The 17,763-nt window shown below is 37.0% G+C and overlaps 2 protein-coding genes across 3 annotated transcripts in view; both read right to left on the bottom strand.

Moving 5' to 3' along the window:
- The window catches only part of dtd1 (D-aminoacyl-tRNA deacylase 1), a 28,803-nt gene extending 27,630 nt beyond the window's left edge, over positions 1-1,173 (bottom strand). For both annotated transcript variants that reach the window (XM_060868484.1, XM_060868483.1), the window contains exons 1-2: positions 1,058-1,173; positions 550-640 (exon numbers count right to left, since the gene is read on the bottom strand). In XM_060868484.1, coding sequence (XP_060724467.1) covers positions 550-640; positions 1,058-1,100 — 134 coding nt within the window. In that variant the 5' untranslated portion in view covers positions 1,101-1,173. The remainder of the gene's footprint in view (positions 1-549; positions 641-1,057) is intronic.
- Positions 1,174-5,611: 4,438 nt separating this feature from the next.
- ahcy (adenosylhomocysteinase) lies at positions 5,612-17,526 on the bottom strand. The gene is made up of 10 exons (XM_060868469.1): positions 17,367-17,526; positions 15,979-16,169; positions 13,119-13,194; positions 12,467-12,619; positions 12,137-12,249; positions 11,196-11,403; positions 11,021-11,108; positions 10,150-10,267; positions 6,816-7,010; positions 5,612-6,103 (listed from the first exon to the last, which is right to left on the bottom strand). Exons 1-10 carry the CDS (start codon positions 17,392-17,394, stop codon positions 5,972-5,974), a joined length of 1,302 nt encoding a protein of 433 aa, XP_060724452.1. The 5' UTR covers positions 17,395-17,526; the 3' UTR covers positions 5,612-5,971.
- Positions 17,527-17,763: the final 237 nt, after the last annotated feature.

The following is a 17,763-nucleotide window of genomic DNA, read 5'->3' as shown; positions in this document are numbered from 1 at the left end:
TAGTGTTATTTATGTCTGTTCTTTTGAGAGTCACAAACAGCTGGAACAAAATTTCTTGTGTGTGTCAACACACTTAGCCAATAAACCTGATTCTGACTCTGATTGAAGTTCCTGATGATCCGATAAATAGTTGATTTTGGTGAAATCTTACTAGAAGCAATATCCTTGCACATGTTTCCTTTCAGGTAACCATGGTTAACAGAGGATTATTTTAACCACCACCCTCCTTTCAAAGCTTCCAGTCTGTTATTCTAACTTAATCAGCATGACAGAGTGACCACTCTCAACTGTGTTAACAAGAGAATGTCTCATGTTTTGTTTTTTGTTTTGTTTTTTTTAATGCAGACTTTGTGAAAATTAATATTTGTGTCATTCTCAAAACTTTTGGCCCTGGCTATACATACATACACTCACATACGTGTATGTGTTTGTGTATGTGTGTGTGCGTGCGTGCGTGTTTAATTATATATAAAAAATGTATCAACTGTGTATAGCTGGCTGCAAGTGGGGGACAAAAATAGAAAAAGTTAAATATATACCAACACTTACATGTAATCTACATCCTTCTGTGTATCCTGCGTTGAAATCCCAAGAAAAACACAAATGCCTCTCCCAATGGAACTGATGTGGTTCTCCCCAACTGTTTCAGAGACACAATTTATTAAACAAAAATGACCACTGATCACTACTGCAATCTAGACCATTGCGATCTAGACTACTGCAATCCAGACTACTACAATCCAGACTAATGCAATCTAGAGTACTGCAATCTAGACTACTACAATCAATCCAGACTACTACAACCTAAACCACTGCAATCCAGACTACTACAACCTAAACCACTGCAATCTAGACTACTACAATCCAGACTAATGCAATCTAGAGTACTGCAATCCAGACTACTGCAATCATTAAGCGCTCAGTGATCTGTGACCATTTTTTGCTTTTGTTGATTTTTTGTTGTCTCTAATAGTTACAATAATTATTGGAATATGAATGAAATCAGAAACGACATGTCATTACTGCACAACATGTCTAGCACAGACTATATTTTTACCTGTTACACTCGCTTTAACGACTCTTTGAATAATTGCTTTCATACTTTAACCGGTTCGCACCCGTTGTCTAGATTTCCGGTTTCCTACACTAGCCTCATAGATACCTATGCACTAGCCTTACACTGACAGCGCACTTTTACACCGGAAGTATTTTCTCCATAGGCTGTACAGAATAGTCTTTAAAAAAATGTTTAAAGCGTTGGAGGGGAACAGCTTCGAGATTAACACGAATGTTCACACGAACATTGTTTCAAATTCTGAAATAAATAAAACTGAACAAGGGTGAAAACTCTTCTTTATATATTCTACAAGAATTTGCAGGAACTACCACTCCCACAGTTCATTGCGTTCGCTAAGGTACAACTGGGTAGAATACTGCTGCCCCTGACAGAGATGAAGAGTCTCTTGTGTTTGCAATAATAAATTCATTCATTCATTCATTCGTTCATTCATTCATCATCTACCGCTTATTCGAACTACCTCGGGTCACGGGGAGCCTGTGCCTATCTCAGGCGTCATTGGGCATCAAGGCAGGATACACCCTGGACGGAGTGCCAACCCATCACAGGGCACACACACTGCAATAATAAATTAAACCCAATAAATGAAGGTAAATTATAAATTATACAGTGGAGAATCTCAGTGTTTTAAGTCTAATTTCTGCATAACTAGTAGGGATGAGCGAGTACAGCATTATCTGTATCTGTTAACCATATGAATTATGTGTATCTGTATCTGTACTAGGAGTGGGTGGGGCCTAACCCGGAAGTAGGCTGGACTTGTCTTGAAATGGGCGGGGCTTTAACCGGTATGTTATTTTAAGCATGCAATTGATATGGGCTGATCAGAAATTGTTATATTTATTGCTGATTAGAAAAATATTTACAGGACAGCATCAGGATTGAGCTTCAGATCAATGGTTTTGATCACGATAGCAAACGAACTATATTACAGAACAAGTTTTGCAACAATGAAAACGCCGTGCAATGCAGTGCAATTAGGAAGTAAAATGTAATGAACAACATAACTTTCTTTTTTAACTTTTATTTTTTTATGATCAGTGTGATTTTTTTTATTTTTTTGGTTCTTTTTTATTTTTTTATTTCCACACCAGGTGTGTGTGTGTGCGCGTGTGTGTGTGTGTAGCTTAATAATTAATTTGTAATATTTATAACACTAGCTTACTACCTTTATGTTTTCATGAAATACAGCAAAAACGTGTCAGACACTCAGTGTCTGGTTACTGGTTAGAGCAGTGTTACTCATTGCGCGGCTCGCGAGCCTCCTGCGGCTCGCCAAGCTTTAATATGCGTAAATAATACGATGATATGATCATGTGGTTAAAATGTATTTTTCATTTAAATAACATTAAAAACAATCAGGGAAGCATAGAAAAACGAACGTGCTCTATTACAAATAATAATATATATTTATATACGAGTCGCATTCTACCAAGCAAGCACCACGTGTGAACGAACCCACGTTTACCAGAACTCTACTGGTTAGTAAGTACGTATTATTAACAATACATCTGTATGTGTGTAGGGGAGGGGCGCTGTGACTAGCCTATCACTGTAGGGGAGGGGCGCTGTGACTAGCCTATCACTGTAGGGGAGGGGCGCTGTGACTAGCCTATCACTGTAGGGGAGGGGCGCTGTGACTAGCCTATCACTGTAGGGGAGGGGCGCTGTGACTAGCCTATCACTGTAGGGGAGGGGCGCTGTGACTAGCCTATCACAGAACGCTGACACAATCAGCTACCCAATGATGATTTTCATTCAATCCGAGCACAGATATTGACTCGTATTACTCGTATAATACTCGTACTCGGCAGAAGTGCTTTATCCGTACCGTATACTCGTTTCAGCCGAGTATCCGGATCATCTCTAATTAAGATTTTATATCACTTCATGAAATAGAAATTATGAAAAGGATCTAAACACAGAACACGTTGTGACTGTAACATTGTGAAGAAATTACCTCACTCAAGTTCAAGGCCCATAATCAGAGATCTGTGAAAGACCCATTTTGAACTCCATACTGTAGTTTCACAATGATTGCTTTCATTTTCTGTCTTCCTCTAAAAATGAATATATATTCAAATTTTAAGTATGCTTATCTTAATATATAACCTTTAGCATCTATAAATCAAATTTGTTTCAAATATTTATATTATAATTTATATATTTAGGAATATATAAATGATTACTCAGTTGTACATAGACCTTAGTACTCAGTAATCACCTGTTCAACTTGTATACACACACCAGTACTGTAGGCCACATTGATGACTTTAAAAGTCTGATTGCAGAGGTTCTTTACTAGTTCATTCATAAGTTCGGGGGATATACACTTGTTGATTATGGTGCTGGTGTAATTTCTGGCAGAAAAATATCTCTGGGAAATCGTTATATTTTGTTTCTTGGGCAAAGCGTGTCTCACACCACAACAGTGACAATTAGCAGCCCTGTGTAAAATGATCATTAAACATTGTAACATACCTGCCTGTCTCTGGAACCCAAAACAGTATTTAAAAAAAAGGAAGCAATACTCTTAAAACTTCAATTGAATTGAATCTTTGCATAATAAATGTTGAATTTTCTTAGCTTTTTTGGAACTATGAATGATTAAGGTGACTGTAAATATGGTGAACCCCTGTTTTTATGCTTGTGACAATTGTAATATTCCTAAAAATTATCAAGAAATTATGTTCAGTAAGGGATTTTCAGCACATTGATTGAGTACTAAATTGCTGTAATAATATTAATAATTAAAATCTGTAATAATTCATTCCCAACTCATGTTTAATGTACAAAGCGGGTTTAAAAACATATCCCACAAAAAAAGTGGATATTCTGTTAAAATTGTGAATGTTGTAAATTTAGTTGTGTTATTACAAGAATATTGTTTTAATGGATAATTTTTTTTTTTTTAATTTACAGACTATTGATGTTTATTGATATTGATGACTTCTGAAACCAAGTTTGTTCTTGTACTATTACTTTCGTAATCAAAATAACTTGACAAGACAAATTACAAAATATATTTGTACTGTATTTAAAAAAGAAGAAACTCATGATGAGGTTTTAGAAATGGGTTTGGTAGATAATTCTGTTGTTATTCTAGATGAGGATTTTAATATTGTCCCAGATATTAATATAGACATCATTCTTGTTCTGATTAAAACATCTTAAACTGACTCATAGCTATCTAGATTATCTTAAAGGTTTGGTGATAATTAATATATAGAAATATAAACATCCAGATTTTAAAAAATATATATTAAATGGAATAACTGGAATCTAAACAATAAATTTTTGGAACTTAATAGCTTTAAACTTGAAATTAAGAATACAAAATAATACAATAACAGATCTTTATGTCAAAAGAAATGCATGTTCTGTAAACAGAATAACACTGCAGAAGTGTTGATGAAATGTTTAAAGCCATTTGTGATAAGGAACTTTCCATTTTTGATTTTAGAACACCAATTTAAAAGGTATTTTAAGAGATCTAGACAAATTTCTTTTAATGTTTGTTAAGGGACCTTATTTATCAGGGTGTTTTGCCACTCTCCATGACATAAGGTCTAATAACATTTCCAAAGCCTGCTAAAGACACTTTATTACTAGATACATATTTGGTGACCTATTATTTCAATTAGTAATGACTAAATGATCATGATTATAGCTTACATATTTTGCAGAAATGGTAAAATCAGGATTTTACTGAATTACTGAAGAAATACAGTCAGGTTTTATAAAAGGAATGCAAATTTGCAATAATTTCATTATTAAATTCATTTTAATGCCAGAACATGACATTTGAGCTTAAATATAAATGCATCTTGTCATAAGGACATAACACATCTTTAATGTTCAGCCCTAAAAATGTGGACTAATTCAGACTAAGGCCTGGCCAGGCAAATAAATTACATAACTCAAGCACTAAATCCCCAACCATTTAAGGGACCACTATCCATGCCATTAATCCTTTTCTTTTACACATTTGCCACAAACTCCCTCCTTATTGTAAGTGTATTGCTTATTGTAAACCATATTGCGAGTACAATCCTTCGAATCCTCTTCTTGCAACAAGCCAGTCTCATGAAGACTTTATCTATTGGGGCCATACTCTACATGCTGTCAGAACATGCTGCCACAATTTGGTGTTTTTCTTGTCACTTCTGTCTTCGATTTGGCTGAACCTCAAGGTCGCACCCAAAATAAGGTAAAGCACCAAGGTACTAAATACATGCAGTTTCTTTCTTAGCCACTGCCCATGTTACAGCTACGCTACAATTATTACTGGTAGGAAGGATGTCTAGTGAACCTGATCCAAAACTACTGGATATGGCAAACGACTCACAAAAACATGAAAAGACTTAGTGGGGATTTTGATTATATAGCTTGTGGCATACTGAGCACTCCAATGTATTATTTACATGATAGAAAGCTCAAACCTATATTTTAAGTATATTAAACACTGGAGCTAATTTTGAAGTATGGCAGCATAGGCATATTTACTAAAAGAAGAAAACAGTAACAATGAAATACAGGCATGTCCTTTATTTGTCAAAAAGGGTTTTCTGAAACATAATAGACAATGTTCCATGTTGAAACTTTGAGTATACTCACATTACATTTATAGTCACAATTTTCAAAATAATAGCTGGAACATAGTGACATTGGAACAATAAACTAGTAAACGAACTGTGCAGCAACAGAGTGCTTAAAAGTCTGACTTCCAAAAATAGCCATTGTTTTCACTTTGGAGTTTGTCTTAAGGGTGAAAGATATGTCATAGAACAGCCCGAATAATCTTTTTATTAAGAACACAGGCACAGAAAAGGCTAGTGCTTGTGCACTGCAAACTACTTTGATCATGAACAAAGACCAATTGGTAGAAGCTCCTCAGTAGCGATAGTGGTCTGGCTTGAAAGGTCCCTCACAAGGTAGCCCCAGGTATTTGGCTTGACTATCTGTTAGTTTTGTCAGTCTGACACCAAGTTTGTCCAAGTGGGCAGCAGCTACCTCCTCATCCAGCTAGGTAATTGGGAGAACAATAGAGAGAGATTTAGAAACATCCCATGAGAAAAAAAAAACAATGTATGGCAAAAAAGAGAAACTCAAAATCTAAAATTTTGTTACAAAAAAGCAAACTATAGACATTCTAATAACAAATCAGAAACATTCTCTGTGAGCAAAGTAAAAGAAAAGGCAATTACTCCCAGGTAGTCTGCAGAAATGGTTAAGGTGATAAGGCATGCATATTCATTACCACATAATACTGGTATCAATGCTGGTGTACATTATTAGTAATTTAGCAGACTAGTCCAGTCCAGCTTGCTGTCATAACTTGTCAGGAAACCAAAATGCTCCTATACACAAGACCTTAAGAATCTAGAGGAATCTTCAATCTTCTGCTTGCTGCTAGTTTAACTTTTGGAAATAGCACCAAATTAGCAGCCACTTTAGATGAATTTTTAAAACCCCTGTAGTCTAGTCTGGTTTGAGATGTTATGTATAAAATGGGATCAAGCCAAGTTATCCAATTTAAAAGGCAATGCTACCAAATATTAAAAGTACGACCCAGTGTGAATTTGCAGCTTTTAATTCTTTTCAAAATCATTCTCTAGAATATTATTTTTTGGCATTTTGGCATGTTTGGATATACAACTTTTTATATGCAACTTAAACAGGGCAAAGGTTCTATGCAGTGCAGCATGGCTTTATAAATAAATAAAAGATAAATTACCTTCTTTGGCAGGAAATGCACACCTAATTTGTATTTGCTACTATTGGTCCAGAGCTCAATCTGGGCAAGCACTTGATTGGAAAAGGAGTTGCTCATAACAAAGCTGGGGTGACCCATGGCACATCCCAGGTTCACAAGTCGCCCTTCAGCCAATACAATAACATGGCGCCCATTCTTCAAGCAGTAACGGTCAACCTGGTGAAGGAAAAGGGCAGAATTGAGAGGGGATCCAAACAGGTGAAACCACATTTTTAATAAGAACAATATCCCAAAATTATACTAAAAGACACTCAAAGAACTGTCATAATATTCTGGGTCAAATATTTCACATTGTTGACAATATGGCAGTTAGTCCAAAAACAGTATAAGGCATCCAAGCTTACGAGTTCACACTCCGCTTTAAAAGTGATTATGATCTTTCAGATTTGATTAATGACAAAGGAATACCTTTTAATACTTTAAAGTCTCAAACCTTCCAGATCAAGGTTAAATTGGTGTCTAGTTTTAAAGATTATTGTAGAAAGTAGTGCGAGGAACTTCACATTTTCTTACAATTTGATGACTATTTTAATGGTTAGAGAGAGTGCTAAATAGGTTCTTATTAAAATCACTGTGAATGTGTACATCACTATAGACACACTTTCTGTCCAAGTGTAGAAGTGGAATTGCCGAACAAGAAATTCCAGAAATAGTGTCCTGAATGTTAATTTGTATCTGGGGAAAAAAGTATTTCAACCCATGATTTATTTATTATATATTTTTGCAATTGTAGACCAGATATTGGTATTAACCTTTTGAATTGGAATATTACTGTTTCTTTAAATGGCATAGTTTTGAGTAATGTACATTAGACTATGATGACATACATGGTGGAGAAGCCTTTGCTTGCAGTGTCAGCTACAAGATGATCAATGTACAAAGAAACTAATGTCCCTCAGTGTTCAGGTAGGAATTTTGTACCCATCTGTGGTGTTTACATTTTAGGATACAAGCATTCTGTGTCATTTCTTCTCAGAAAATTGTGTAGTGTTGCTGCTGAAAAGTTTGATTTTTGCTTTGTCTGGCCATGCTAATTGAGTGATGACGGAGCCACCTACAGTTGCTCCTCACAGAACTACCCCATGCTTAGACTCCTCAGTCAGTGAAAAGCCAGGACTCATAGGACAAAGCACACATAGGACATTAAGGGAAAGATTTTTTGGCAGTGAACTAATAAGGACAAGGATTCTCTCAACTTTTCAGAGCCTAGTGAAGAAAATTCGCCCAAAACCTGCTTTGCTCTATGAAGCTCCCTGTATCCTGCCTCATCACTGCTCAGCCCTGGAAGCCATATTTTTAATAAAAGAGTATTATCTTCAAAGACAATACTCCTCACCTCAGCTTAGTGTTGCATTCTAGGAAAACCACTGCTTCTCTCTCAACCTGTGCTGTGATGCCCAGAACCCCCTCACAAAGCTGAGCAATGAATATTGAGACTGGGATTGTTGTAGATGGGGCCACACAGAGACTGTCATGCTTTTGTTGTGTCAGTCAGCTGTATGGTATTTTCTTTATCAGCAATCATTTGAAGACTTGACAGGAAGGAATTAGTTCCTCAGGAGATCTCGGTTGCACCATTATATAAACTGTTGTAGAAATCATTATTTACATTTTCAACATTTCCTGTCCAGTGTCGCCCAAATGAGGATGGGTGTTTATGAGGATATTTGTTTATTTTTTCTCTCTCTTCCGTTTCTGTACTTTTGTAAAGCTGCTTTGAGACAGTCAATTGTTTAAAGCGCTATACAAATAAATTGAATTTGAATATGATCCGAGCAACACTGAAATGGTGGTCATCTTAGGTGATTCATCCATGTAGGTTTTTCTCTACTACATCAGAAGGATTTGGACATTATCCACACAAGCTGCACAGATACTTGTTCAGTCTGTTCTCATTTCAAGACTGGACTACTGCCCTTCCTCTACTGGCTTCCAGTAGCTGCACACATCAGATTCAATACATTGATGCATGCCTACAAAGCAAAAAATTGCACCAGAACCTTCCTACCTCAAAGATCTTGTCACACTCCACTATGTGCCCTCCAATCTACTTGCACTGCTCTACTGATCCTCCAATCACTCAGCCTAAGAGGTAAATATACAGAAAGACAGGCGGTTCTGGCATCAAGGTGGTGGAATGAACTTCCCTCTAGATGTCAGAGTCAAATCTTCAGATGGGTAAAGACATACCTCTTCCTGAAACACTTGCTCTAGCACTTATGTTCCTGTGTTTGATGATGGAACCCCATGTCTGGAACCTTTGAAAATATCCATGGCAATCTAATCAGGCCACTGCCAGCAGTCCCACATTGAAAAAAGCAACCGCCCACAACATTGCAAGAGAGCTAATGTTACTCTTTAGCCATGTGGGAATCAAGTCAAGAAGCTTTTGTCATTGCATCCATATATAGCTGTTACAGTACACAATGAAATGAGACATTTCTCCAGGACCATGGTGCTACATGGAACAAACTCGAATCTCGAATGACATCCTGACTGAGACAGGACACAAGTGGCATACCTACTTCTGAACGGAACAGCGCTGTCTGCTGAAAATGAAATGTTCATCCAATCACTGAAGCAGATGCTCCAGCACATGGTAGACAAGGAATGGTGGAACTGGGTCTTCCTCCTGCCTTGTCCTCTTAACCATCTGGAAGACACCTCAAGCCTCTGGTTTTAGTCTGGTAGGAGCAGCCCTCACCATTCCATTCTCTTGAGTACATCCAGGTGATGCAAGAGTGATTGACCATCCAGAAAAACATGGAGGCAGCCCAGAGAGCACAACAGATGATATAACAGGCCAGCCCAATTTCAAAAATTCCCACTGGGTGACCAGGTGCTCCTCATCATGCCAAATGCTGCCTGAAGTTTCTGGTCTGAAGTACGCAGTCCTTCAAAAATATTTGCCCAGGTAATTCAAGGGTTCCTTATTTACAGGACTTCTTGTTTCAGTTCCAGAATAGAGCAGGGGCCCACCACAGCAATGCAGTCCCAGAGGTACAGCAAGTGGGCTCAGTGGCCAGTAGCAGTAAGCTCCAAGCTAAGAGGGGGGCTTCGCTGATGGCAGAGCCCAGACCAGTTGTGCTTCTACTACTACTGCCCAAGTGCAGAAAATACAACCTCAGCACATGGATGTAAGGTGGGGTGGGCAGAATCACGCAAGGCTGACAGAGTAGCAGCAAAGACTTCTCACGGTCATTGATAAGAATAAAGAGTTTTTATGTAGGAGATCATTGTTTAAACTACAGTTTCTCTGGGTTAGCACTCATGAACACCAAAAACAATGTAGTACCTGAGGTTTAACGTTGATTTTCTCTGCAGCATTTCCGTTGAGCCATTTCATGTCAATCTCACAATCAAAATGGCCAATGTTGCAAACGATGGCATCGTCCTTCATCTGCTCAAAGTGCCTGGGGTTTAAAAGACATCAAGAATAAATATGATCGTGTATTTCAAATGATGGAACATCACTTAGTAAATCCTTTGCTGCAAACTAATTCCTTTAACACTGATGATACATTTTTAAACTATGCATACATAAATTAAAGAAACTAACAAAATCACAAAACACTGAGACAATCACTTCTTTAATTTCTTTAAAGTTGCAGTATAAAATACATTACAAGCTATGCTAAGTACAGCACTTGCCTCTCAATCCCTTGCAGGTGCACTTTCATTGGTCTCTATGGTCCCTGTGGTGCACATCCTGCTATGATTTCTGCTATTGACCTTATAAATGAATATGGACTCAGCTAACATTCAGATACCCGATAAATCTTATGTTACGTTATTAATTTAATTTTAGTTAAGTTATTATGCATGTTGCCCTAAAGCTGCATGTCTGTTACTGGCACTTCCATCACTGTTAGTTACAATAGAGGCAGTGCTATGTTCAAATGTACACAGATGACAGAGTGGATAAAATAAGAAAATAAATGTCATTTGTTCGCCTTGGAGATATGCCCCATCAGAGGCCTCTATCACTAAGCATCAGGCAGTCTGGTCCCAAAGAGGCATTGGCGGCATGTGGAAACCTAGTGTGAATCTGCAAATTCTTATTATTTGAGACACCACATTGCACCTTGCTTGAAATGTGGCTTCAGTGAAAACACAAATACATACTGTCTCACAAACAGTATGTGAGGTTGTGCCTAATCTCATACCTGCCCAAAATGATATCTTCACAGCCAGTTGTTGTCACAAAAATGTTTCCCTCCTTACAGGCCTCTTCCATTGTAGTCACCTCATACCCTGTACAGCCAATAAAAACCACTTAAAACACAATCAGCATATGTTAATTTGAAAACATTTGCATGGCCGCTAAGCAAAAGTGCGTACCTTCCATTGCAGCCTGTAAGGCATTGATTGGGTCGATTTCTGTAACTATGACTCTGGCACCAAAGGCTCGAAGAGCCTGAACACATCCTTTACCAACATCACCATATCCAGCTACCACAGCCACCTTACCGGCAATCATAACGTCAGTCGCCCGTTTGATTCCATCAATCAGGGATTCACGGCACCCATACAGATTATCAAATTTACTCTGCAAAGAAGAGAGATTAAATAGCCTCCTCAAAATATTCCCATTTCTTTTTAAGGTCACCTGAGTGCTTAGAAACACTTTAGTCATCCATGACCTCCTGCTTCACCAGGGTTTACCAAATTGTCAAAGTGATTCCTCAACATTGTTTAAGATGTTTTAGACAACACAAAAAATAAGCTTGTGTTTAACTGTGATGCTTGGTGGGTTGTCTGATATATGAAGTTTAAGATTTGAATCAAACACCTCTGCAATTTTACCCTTGTTAACTCCGACTAATGAAAGCATCCAACTTTAATACCTAGATCTTTAAAAGAATGCACTTGCCTAATACTTGAAGAATAAAATCCAGAGCCATGACTCTTAACAGAGCAAACTATGGTCACTGATGCTCCTAAGGGGGAGCTCCCCAATCATAAAATAAATTCTCCTATGTTCAGTGTTAAAACAGCTTCAAGTTGAGTTCTAAACTAAAACAGAGGTGATAAAGTGTGAAAAACAAAGACAAAGTTACATCTTACAGTATGTAACTGTGGGGATGTCTTGATTAGCTAGTACGTAACATGTAAAAATAGTCAGTGTATTAATTGAATTAGCAACAATTGGCAATCATTCCCAACCAACTGTATTTTTTACTATGAAAGTCATGAATTATATGTTCAATGGATTGATGAATTTGTATTTATTATTACAAACAGTGAGCAACAGCCAACTATGTAGTAAAACTTGCAGGTACCTTGGTAACAGAATCATTCACATTAATAGCAGGGATTTTGAGTTCACCCATCTTGAGCATCTTGTACAGATTGTGAACCCCAGTAGTGGTCTCTTCAGAAAGACCCTTAATTCCTGAAACAGTTGATAAAAAATACAATCATTTTAGAATTATTTTTTTTTTTTTTAGTAAATAAAAAGTTAGACTTGTCTAGTGAATGGCAGCAAAATGGTATTAGGATAAGGATATAGGGATAAAATAAACTGCATAGCCTTTTGCGACATTTATACATTTATAACATGTATAACCATTTCTAACATTGTTAAAATGTTACAAGAAAATTAACTATACCTGATAACAATTTGGGATATTTCTGGTGAACAAGGTTGGTTAGATCTCCACCATCATCCAGGATCATGTTGAGAGGTTGACCGTCCTTGAAGTAGATCGTCTGCTCGATGCACCACACATACTCCTCATCTGTTTCCCCTTTCCAAGCGTACACTTTAAAATTTAAAAAAAGAAAAGATACACAGTGAAGATAGCAGAACGCTAAATCTTGCATTATTTTTGTTTTATATTAGTGTACAAACCCTAAATTGAAGCAGGAAGCTTTATGTTGCTAAATGTAATAGTTTCAGATAATCTTACAGTCAGTGGGCAATAACATCATTTGCATTTATTTAACAGCTGCTTTTAAATTTTTTGCATTAATTTGGACTTGTTGCAGGACCAGAGCACCAGGAAGGAGGTCAAGATGTTCTAACAGTTCCATCATTTGTCTTTGATCCCACAAGCCACAAACAACAAGTGTTGCAAAACAAAGGCAGTCCAAATCTTTACACAGATTTGCAAACACTCATCGTGTGGATTTTGGACAACATTTTTAAGGTTCAACATTCTAGAATTTTTATCTACAAATAGCCCATCAAATGAACTTTAAACTATGACGACAGTCAGTCTGCATGAACTAAACCAGCCTTGTAAAAACATGCAGACACACCTGGAACACCAGTTTTGGCGATGGCAGCAGCAGCATGATCTTGAGTTGAGAAAATGTTACAGCTAGACCACTGAACCTGTGTGGAATGAGGTGGGGTGGAACAGAAAGAGAGAAGAAAGTAATTTTAACTACAAAATAAAAATATGTTTAGACAGCTTTATTCAGTTAAAATGAAAATGAAATATTTTTGTATACTATATGATTTGCATATGAATTTTGCAACATGACACCAAATTAACTTGTTTGGCCTTAGCAAAAATGATCTGGCAACAATCCAGTAACCCACAAAATGCAAAATGTTCCAGCAAGGCTTTTAATCACCAAGCTTTGTAATATTTTCAGATATTTCTTTATTTATTTGGTACTATATTTTCACCCCTTTTGCCCTCAACCCTGACCAATTATCCAAAGTTTTGGCACCTTTACATGCACATGAACTTTAGTAAACTTAATCCATAAGGTTTAATATGGAGTTGGCCCCACCCTTTGCAGCTATAACAGCTTAAATTCTTCAGGTAAGTCAGGTAAGTCCCGTTTTTCAGGCAACCACCAAACCCATACTTGTCCATCAGACAGACATGTGATTTGTTACTCCAGAGAACACATCTCCACTGCTATGGAGTCCACCACTGCATCCAACAATTAGCATTGCACTTGGTGATGTAAGGCTTGGATGCAGCTGTTCCGCCATGGAAACAATCCACAAATCACTATGCACCGTTCTTGAGCTGATCTGAAGGCCACCTGAAGTTTGGAGGTCTGTAACCATTTACAGAAGCTAAATTGCTTCCATTTTGTTCTAATACCACTAACAGTGGACCCTGTAATATTTAGTAGAGAGGAAATTATATATATATATATATATATATATATATACACACATACATATATGTATATAAATTATATTATTATTAATATATATATATATATATATATATATATATATATATATATATATATATATATATATATATATATATATATATATATATATATATATATATATATATATATATATATATATGTGTGTGTATATGTATATAAAAAAAATAAATATAATAAAAATAATCGCAATCCTAATAATTATTTAAAAACATAAAATAAAAAGAAAAAAACAAACTGAATGCCAAGAACCTGAATGTATACACCTCTTACATGTACACCAGTAGCTGAAACAACTGAAATTTGAAGGGAATAGTTTAAATTATCTTGTTAGAATTGAACCAGTCAAGGAATAATATTAGGCAGCAAGTGAACAGGCAGTTCACAAAGTTGATGTGCTAGAAGCAGGAAAATAAGAATGCATAAGGATCTGGGCAACTTTGATGGCAGGCTTTTTGGAGTGTTCCCTGTATGAAGTTCAGTTTGTACCTACCAATGGTGGTCCAGGGACCACAAGTGACTGTGCCCAGGGTGAACTGGTGCATGTGGGGAGCAAAAACTAGCCTGTCAGGTTCAATTCCACACAAGAGCCAACAGAACACATCACATTGCAGTGTTTGGTTCTCCATAGCCACAGACCAGTCAGAGTGCCCATCCTGACCACTACTAAGAGTGCATGTGAGCATCAGAACTGAAGAACGTAGCCTGGTCAGACGAATCACATATGGATGCACTATGAAAAGAAGGTCAGCTGGCAATAGCAGTGTACCTGGCTTGGTGCCAGATACAACAGCACATTTTCACAGGTTTTGGAGTGCAAATGCCTCATTGGGTCAGAGCATTTTAGACAGCACAAGGGGGAAAAAAATACAATAACCAGGCATGTGGTTTTAATGTTATGGCTGATCTGTGTATATCTTCTTTAATAGAAACACAGCTAAAGCACAGTTATTGCATCCATTAACTGAGGTCCCCTAAAATATCTTTTCTTTTCAAAATTTCATGGATCTATTCATTAAATTAGACTGCAAGAGGGCATCAATTTGTGGTAGTCCTGGTGGATTATATAAATGTGATGCACAGAATCTGTGCCTTTTTGCTCCATCTTGGCACACAGACCCGGCACCTGCAGTTAAAATTGCAAGCTTTTGTGATGTAAAACGTTGCACCAAAATTGAAAAATGTAAGATCATTTTCCACTGTAATGTGATATAGAAACCAACAAAGGTCAAGTGGATAAGAAATATTTTTTTAAACACTCCTTTTTTGATAGGAATCTTAATGCATGTTTTGACAATTTTATTTCATACTTCCATGCAGAAATGATATTAAATTGAAAAATATAATATTGAGACATGCAGAAATACAAAGTTACTGCTTGCATCACCTTTCGTCATTTTAAAGGAATCTTTAAAGTTTCGGAAAGTATTTTTTGCACCCCTCTCCTGATTTGGGCCTCCTATGCATGCTTTGCAAGCTATTTGAAGACCATAGCTTCAGCAGTCATATGAAACCAAGATGAGAAGATGTCAAGGGCTAATCATTTCCTTGAATGCAGTTGTATGAAAATTACTTTTGAACATTAACTAAGCAATCACATGACTCATTATATAAAAAGGTTATTGTAAGCTTTTTCTCACCCCCCAAAAAAGTCTACATTTCATTGGTTGCTACATCATAATCAAGGTGTAAAAAGATCTGCCCAGATTCCTCTTTTTTTTTTTTTACCTCACATGCAAATAAATAAATAAATAAAATTATAATCCACTGTATGCAGGAGTTTTGATACAAGGTTTTGTTTTTGTATATACATTTTATATTATTAATAACACCTGAAGCTTTATACACTGGATGCTCTGTTGGCTCAGGTTGTGTTCAAAAAAAATAAAAAATTAAATTAAAAATTTAAAAAAAAAAGACAAATCACATCTATTTAAACTCAAAGTCGACTTTCAGTGCAAGTCCCCCACCACCTCACCTCAGCGCCAAGGGCCTTGAGAGTCTCAATGAGCACAGCTGTCTGGACAGTCATGTGCAAGCAGCCAGCAATCCGAGCTCCTTTCAGAGGCTGGGTTGGCCCATAAACGGCTCTCAACTTCATCAGCCCTGGCATCTCATTCTCAGCAATGTCAATTGCTTTACGCCCCCACTCTGCAAGGCTGATATCAGCTGTGGACAAACACATGCTCTGATCATTTTAACTCAAAAAAAGGCATGAGGGGACAAGAAAATATACCCTTTTCATTCTATGTTTTTACTTATAAAAGTAAAATAATTGTGTGGTCTTCATCAACTTCTATAAAAAAAATAAAAAAACTCAGTAAGTGGTCATTTCTTTTCCTTGAAAAGGTAAACAAACATTCAGAAAAAATAGGTAGGGTAAAATAAGCACACCCGAATACGCAGAAACAGTTTGAACAACTTGAACATTACCAAAAATGACCCAAAGTTAATTTTATTCATAGAAATGTGTGAGGACCACACAGCTGTTATTTAGTCTATGATAAAACATCACTTTAAAGAAGGGTGTAGTTTCTTCTTCATGAGTTAGATTACATCCTGTCACTTATAACAGATAATACAGCATGTTACCAGCTGCATCATTTTATTCATGCCTTCAAACTGCTTAAGCAATATTCGGTATCCATTTTGTCATAAAAAGTGATATTCACTAGTTGGTCTTTCTCAGGGTGCAGGGTGTATGTCAGATACTGTTGATAATCAAAGTGCAACTACAAGTCCCCAGATCTGAGCCATATAGATGTCTCTAACAGCTCAAACAGAAGTGTTACGAGTTAACAGATTATTAATGCTTGCATTGCTTTTGAAACTAACCTCTGGACTCTCAAATCAACAGAACAAAGTCCACATAATCGAGCCTGCTGCAGGTTATTGTTTGATTACAAATCGGTCCCGGTTTAAGTGGAGCTTTCACACAGCAGCGCGTTATGATTACAGGGATTACGGAAGCCGAACAGCTACATGTGCGATATTAAAATACTACATGTGCTATCGCCATTTGTTAAAGAGCTTCCAGGCGAGAATAATATCGATCTTTATTTATTTATTTTTCTCCGTACAATTTTTGTCTACTTTCAAAACTTCCTAAAACACACCGGCAGCAATTAAATAACGCTAATTTACCGCAACTCAGTGAACGCTGCATGTCATTTTCTCAGCCCTGTCACAGCTCCATATGTCGGAACAACAACCACCTGACGCGGCTAGATTTAAACAAACGTACACAGAAAAAAGTGTTATTTGCGGATGAAATCGCTTTTGTTAGTTAGCTGTGTAACACGTTCTGAAGCTTGCTCCGGAAGTAAAAGTGAAAGTAGCATTTCTGTGCACAGACTCTGTACCGACCGACTTTGAAGGGAAGCTTGTCACACATTGCAGTTCGTCCTGAAGTTCAGCCGCTGGATAAAGACCAAAGAAGGATGCGAAGGTGATAGAAGAAAGAAAAAATCCCAACCGGGAGCTTGTATATAAGTAGCTTAGACCCGCCTTTGTTGTAATATTCATAAGCTTGTGCGTCCAATCTGAGCTGCGACCTCAACAAATTTTGCCACGCCCCTTTTAACTTGGAACCGAAGGAGGGCGCAAAATACTAGTGATTTTTTTATTTGGTCAAGTCCGTTTCCGCCCCTAAAGAATCGTCCTACCTTTACAGCACATACAGCACAAAGCTCTTCGGAAAACAATCCAGAAAGTAATTTGTGATATTTAATCTACTTTATATAAATGAGATTTTTTTTAATAA

This window comes from Tachysurus vachellii, chromosome 4 (assembly GCF_030014155.1).
Source record: "Tachysurus vachellii isolate PV-2020 chromosome 4, HZAU_Pvac_v1, whole genome shotgun sequence".
Taxonomy (NCBI): Eukaryota; Metazoa; Chordata; class Actinopteri; order Siluriformes; family Bagridae; genus Tachysurus; species Tachysurus vachellii.
This window is presented reverse-complemented; position numbering and strand designations above follow the sequence as displayed.

Coding starts and splice junctions, on each gene's coding strand:
- ahcy (XM_060868469.1), bottom strand. CDS start 17,394: ATGTGTGACAAGCTTCCCTTCAAAGTCG. Junction 12,250..12,466: donor ATATCCCAAATTGTTATCAG/GTATAGTTAATT, acceptor CAACTGTTTCAG/GAATTAAGGGTCTTTCTGAA. Junction 6,104..6,815: donor TGCATTTCCTGCCAAAGAAG/GTAATTTATCTT, acceptor CCAATTACCTAG/CTGGATGAGGAGGTAGCTGC.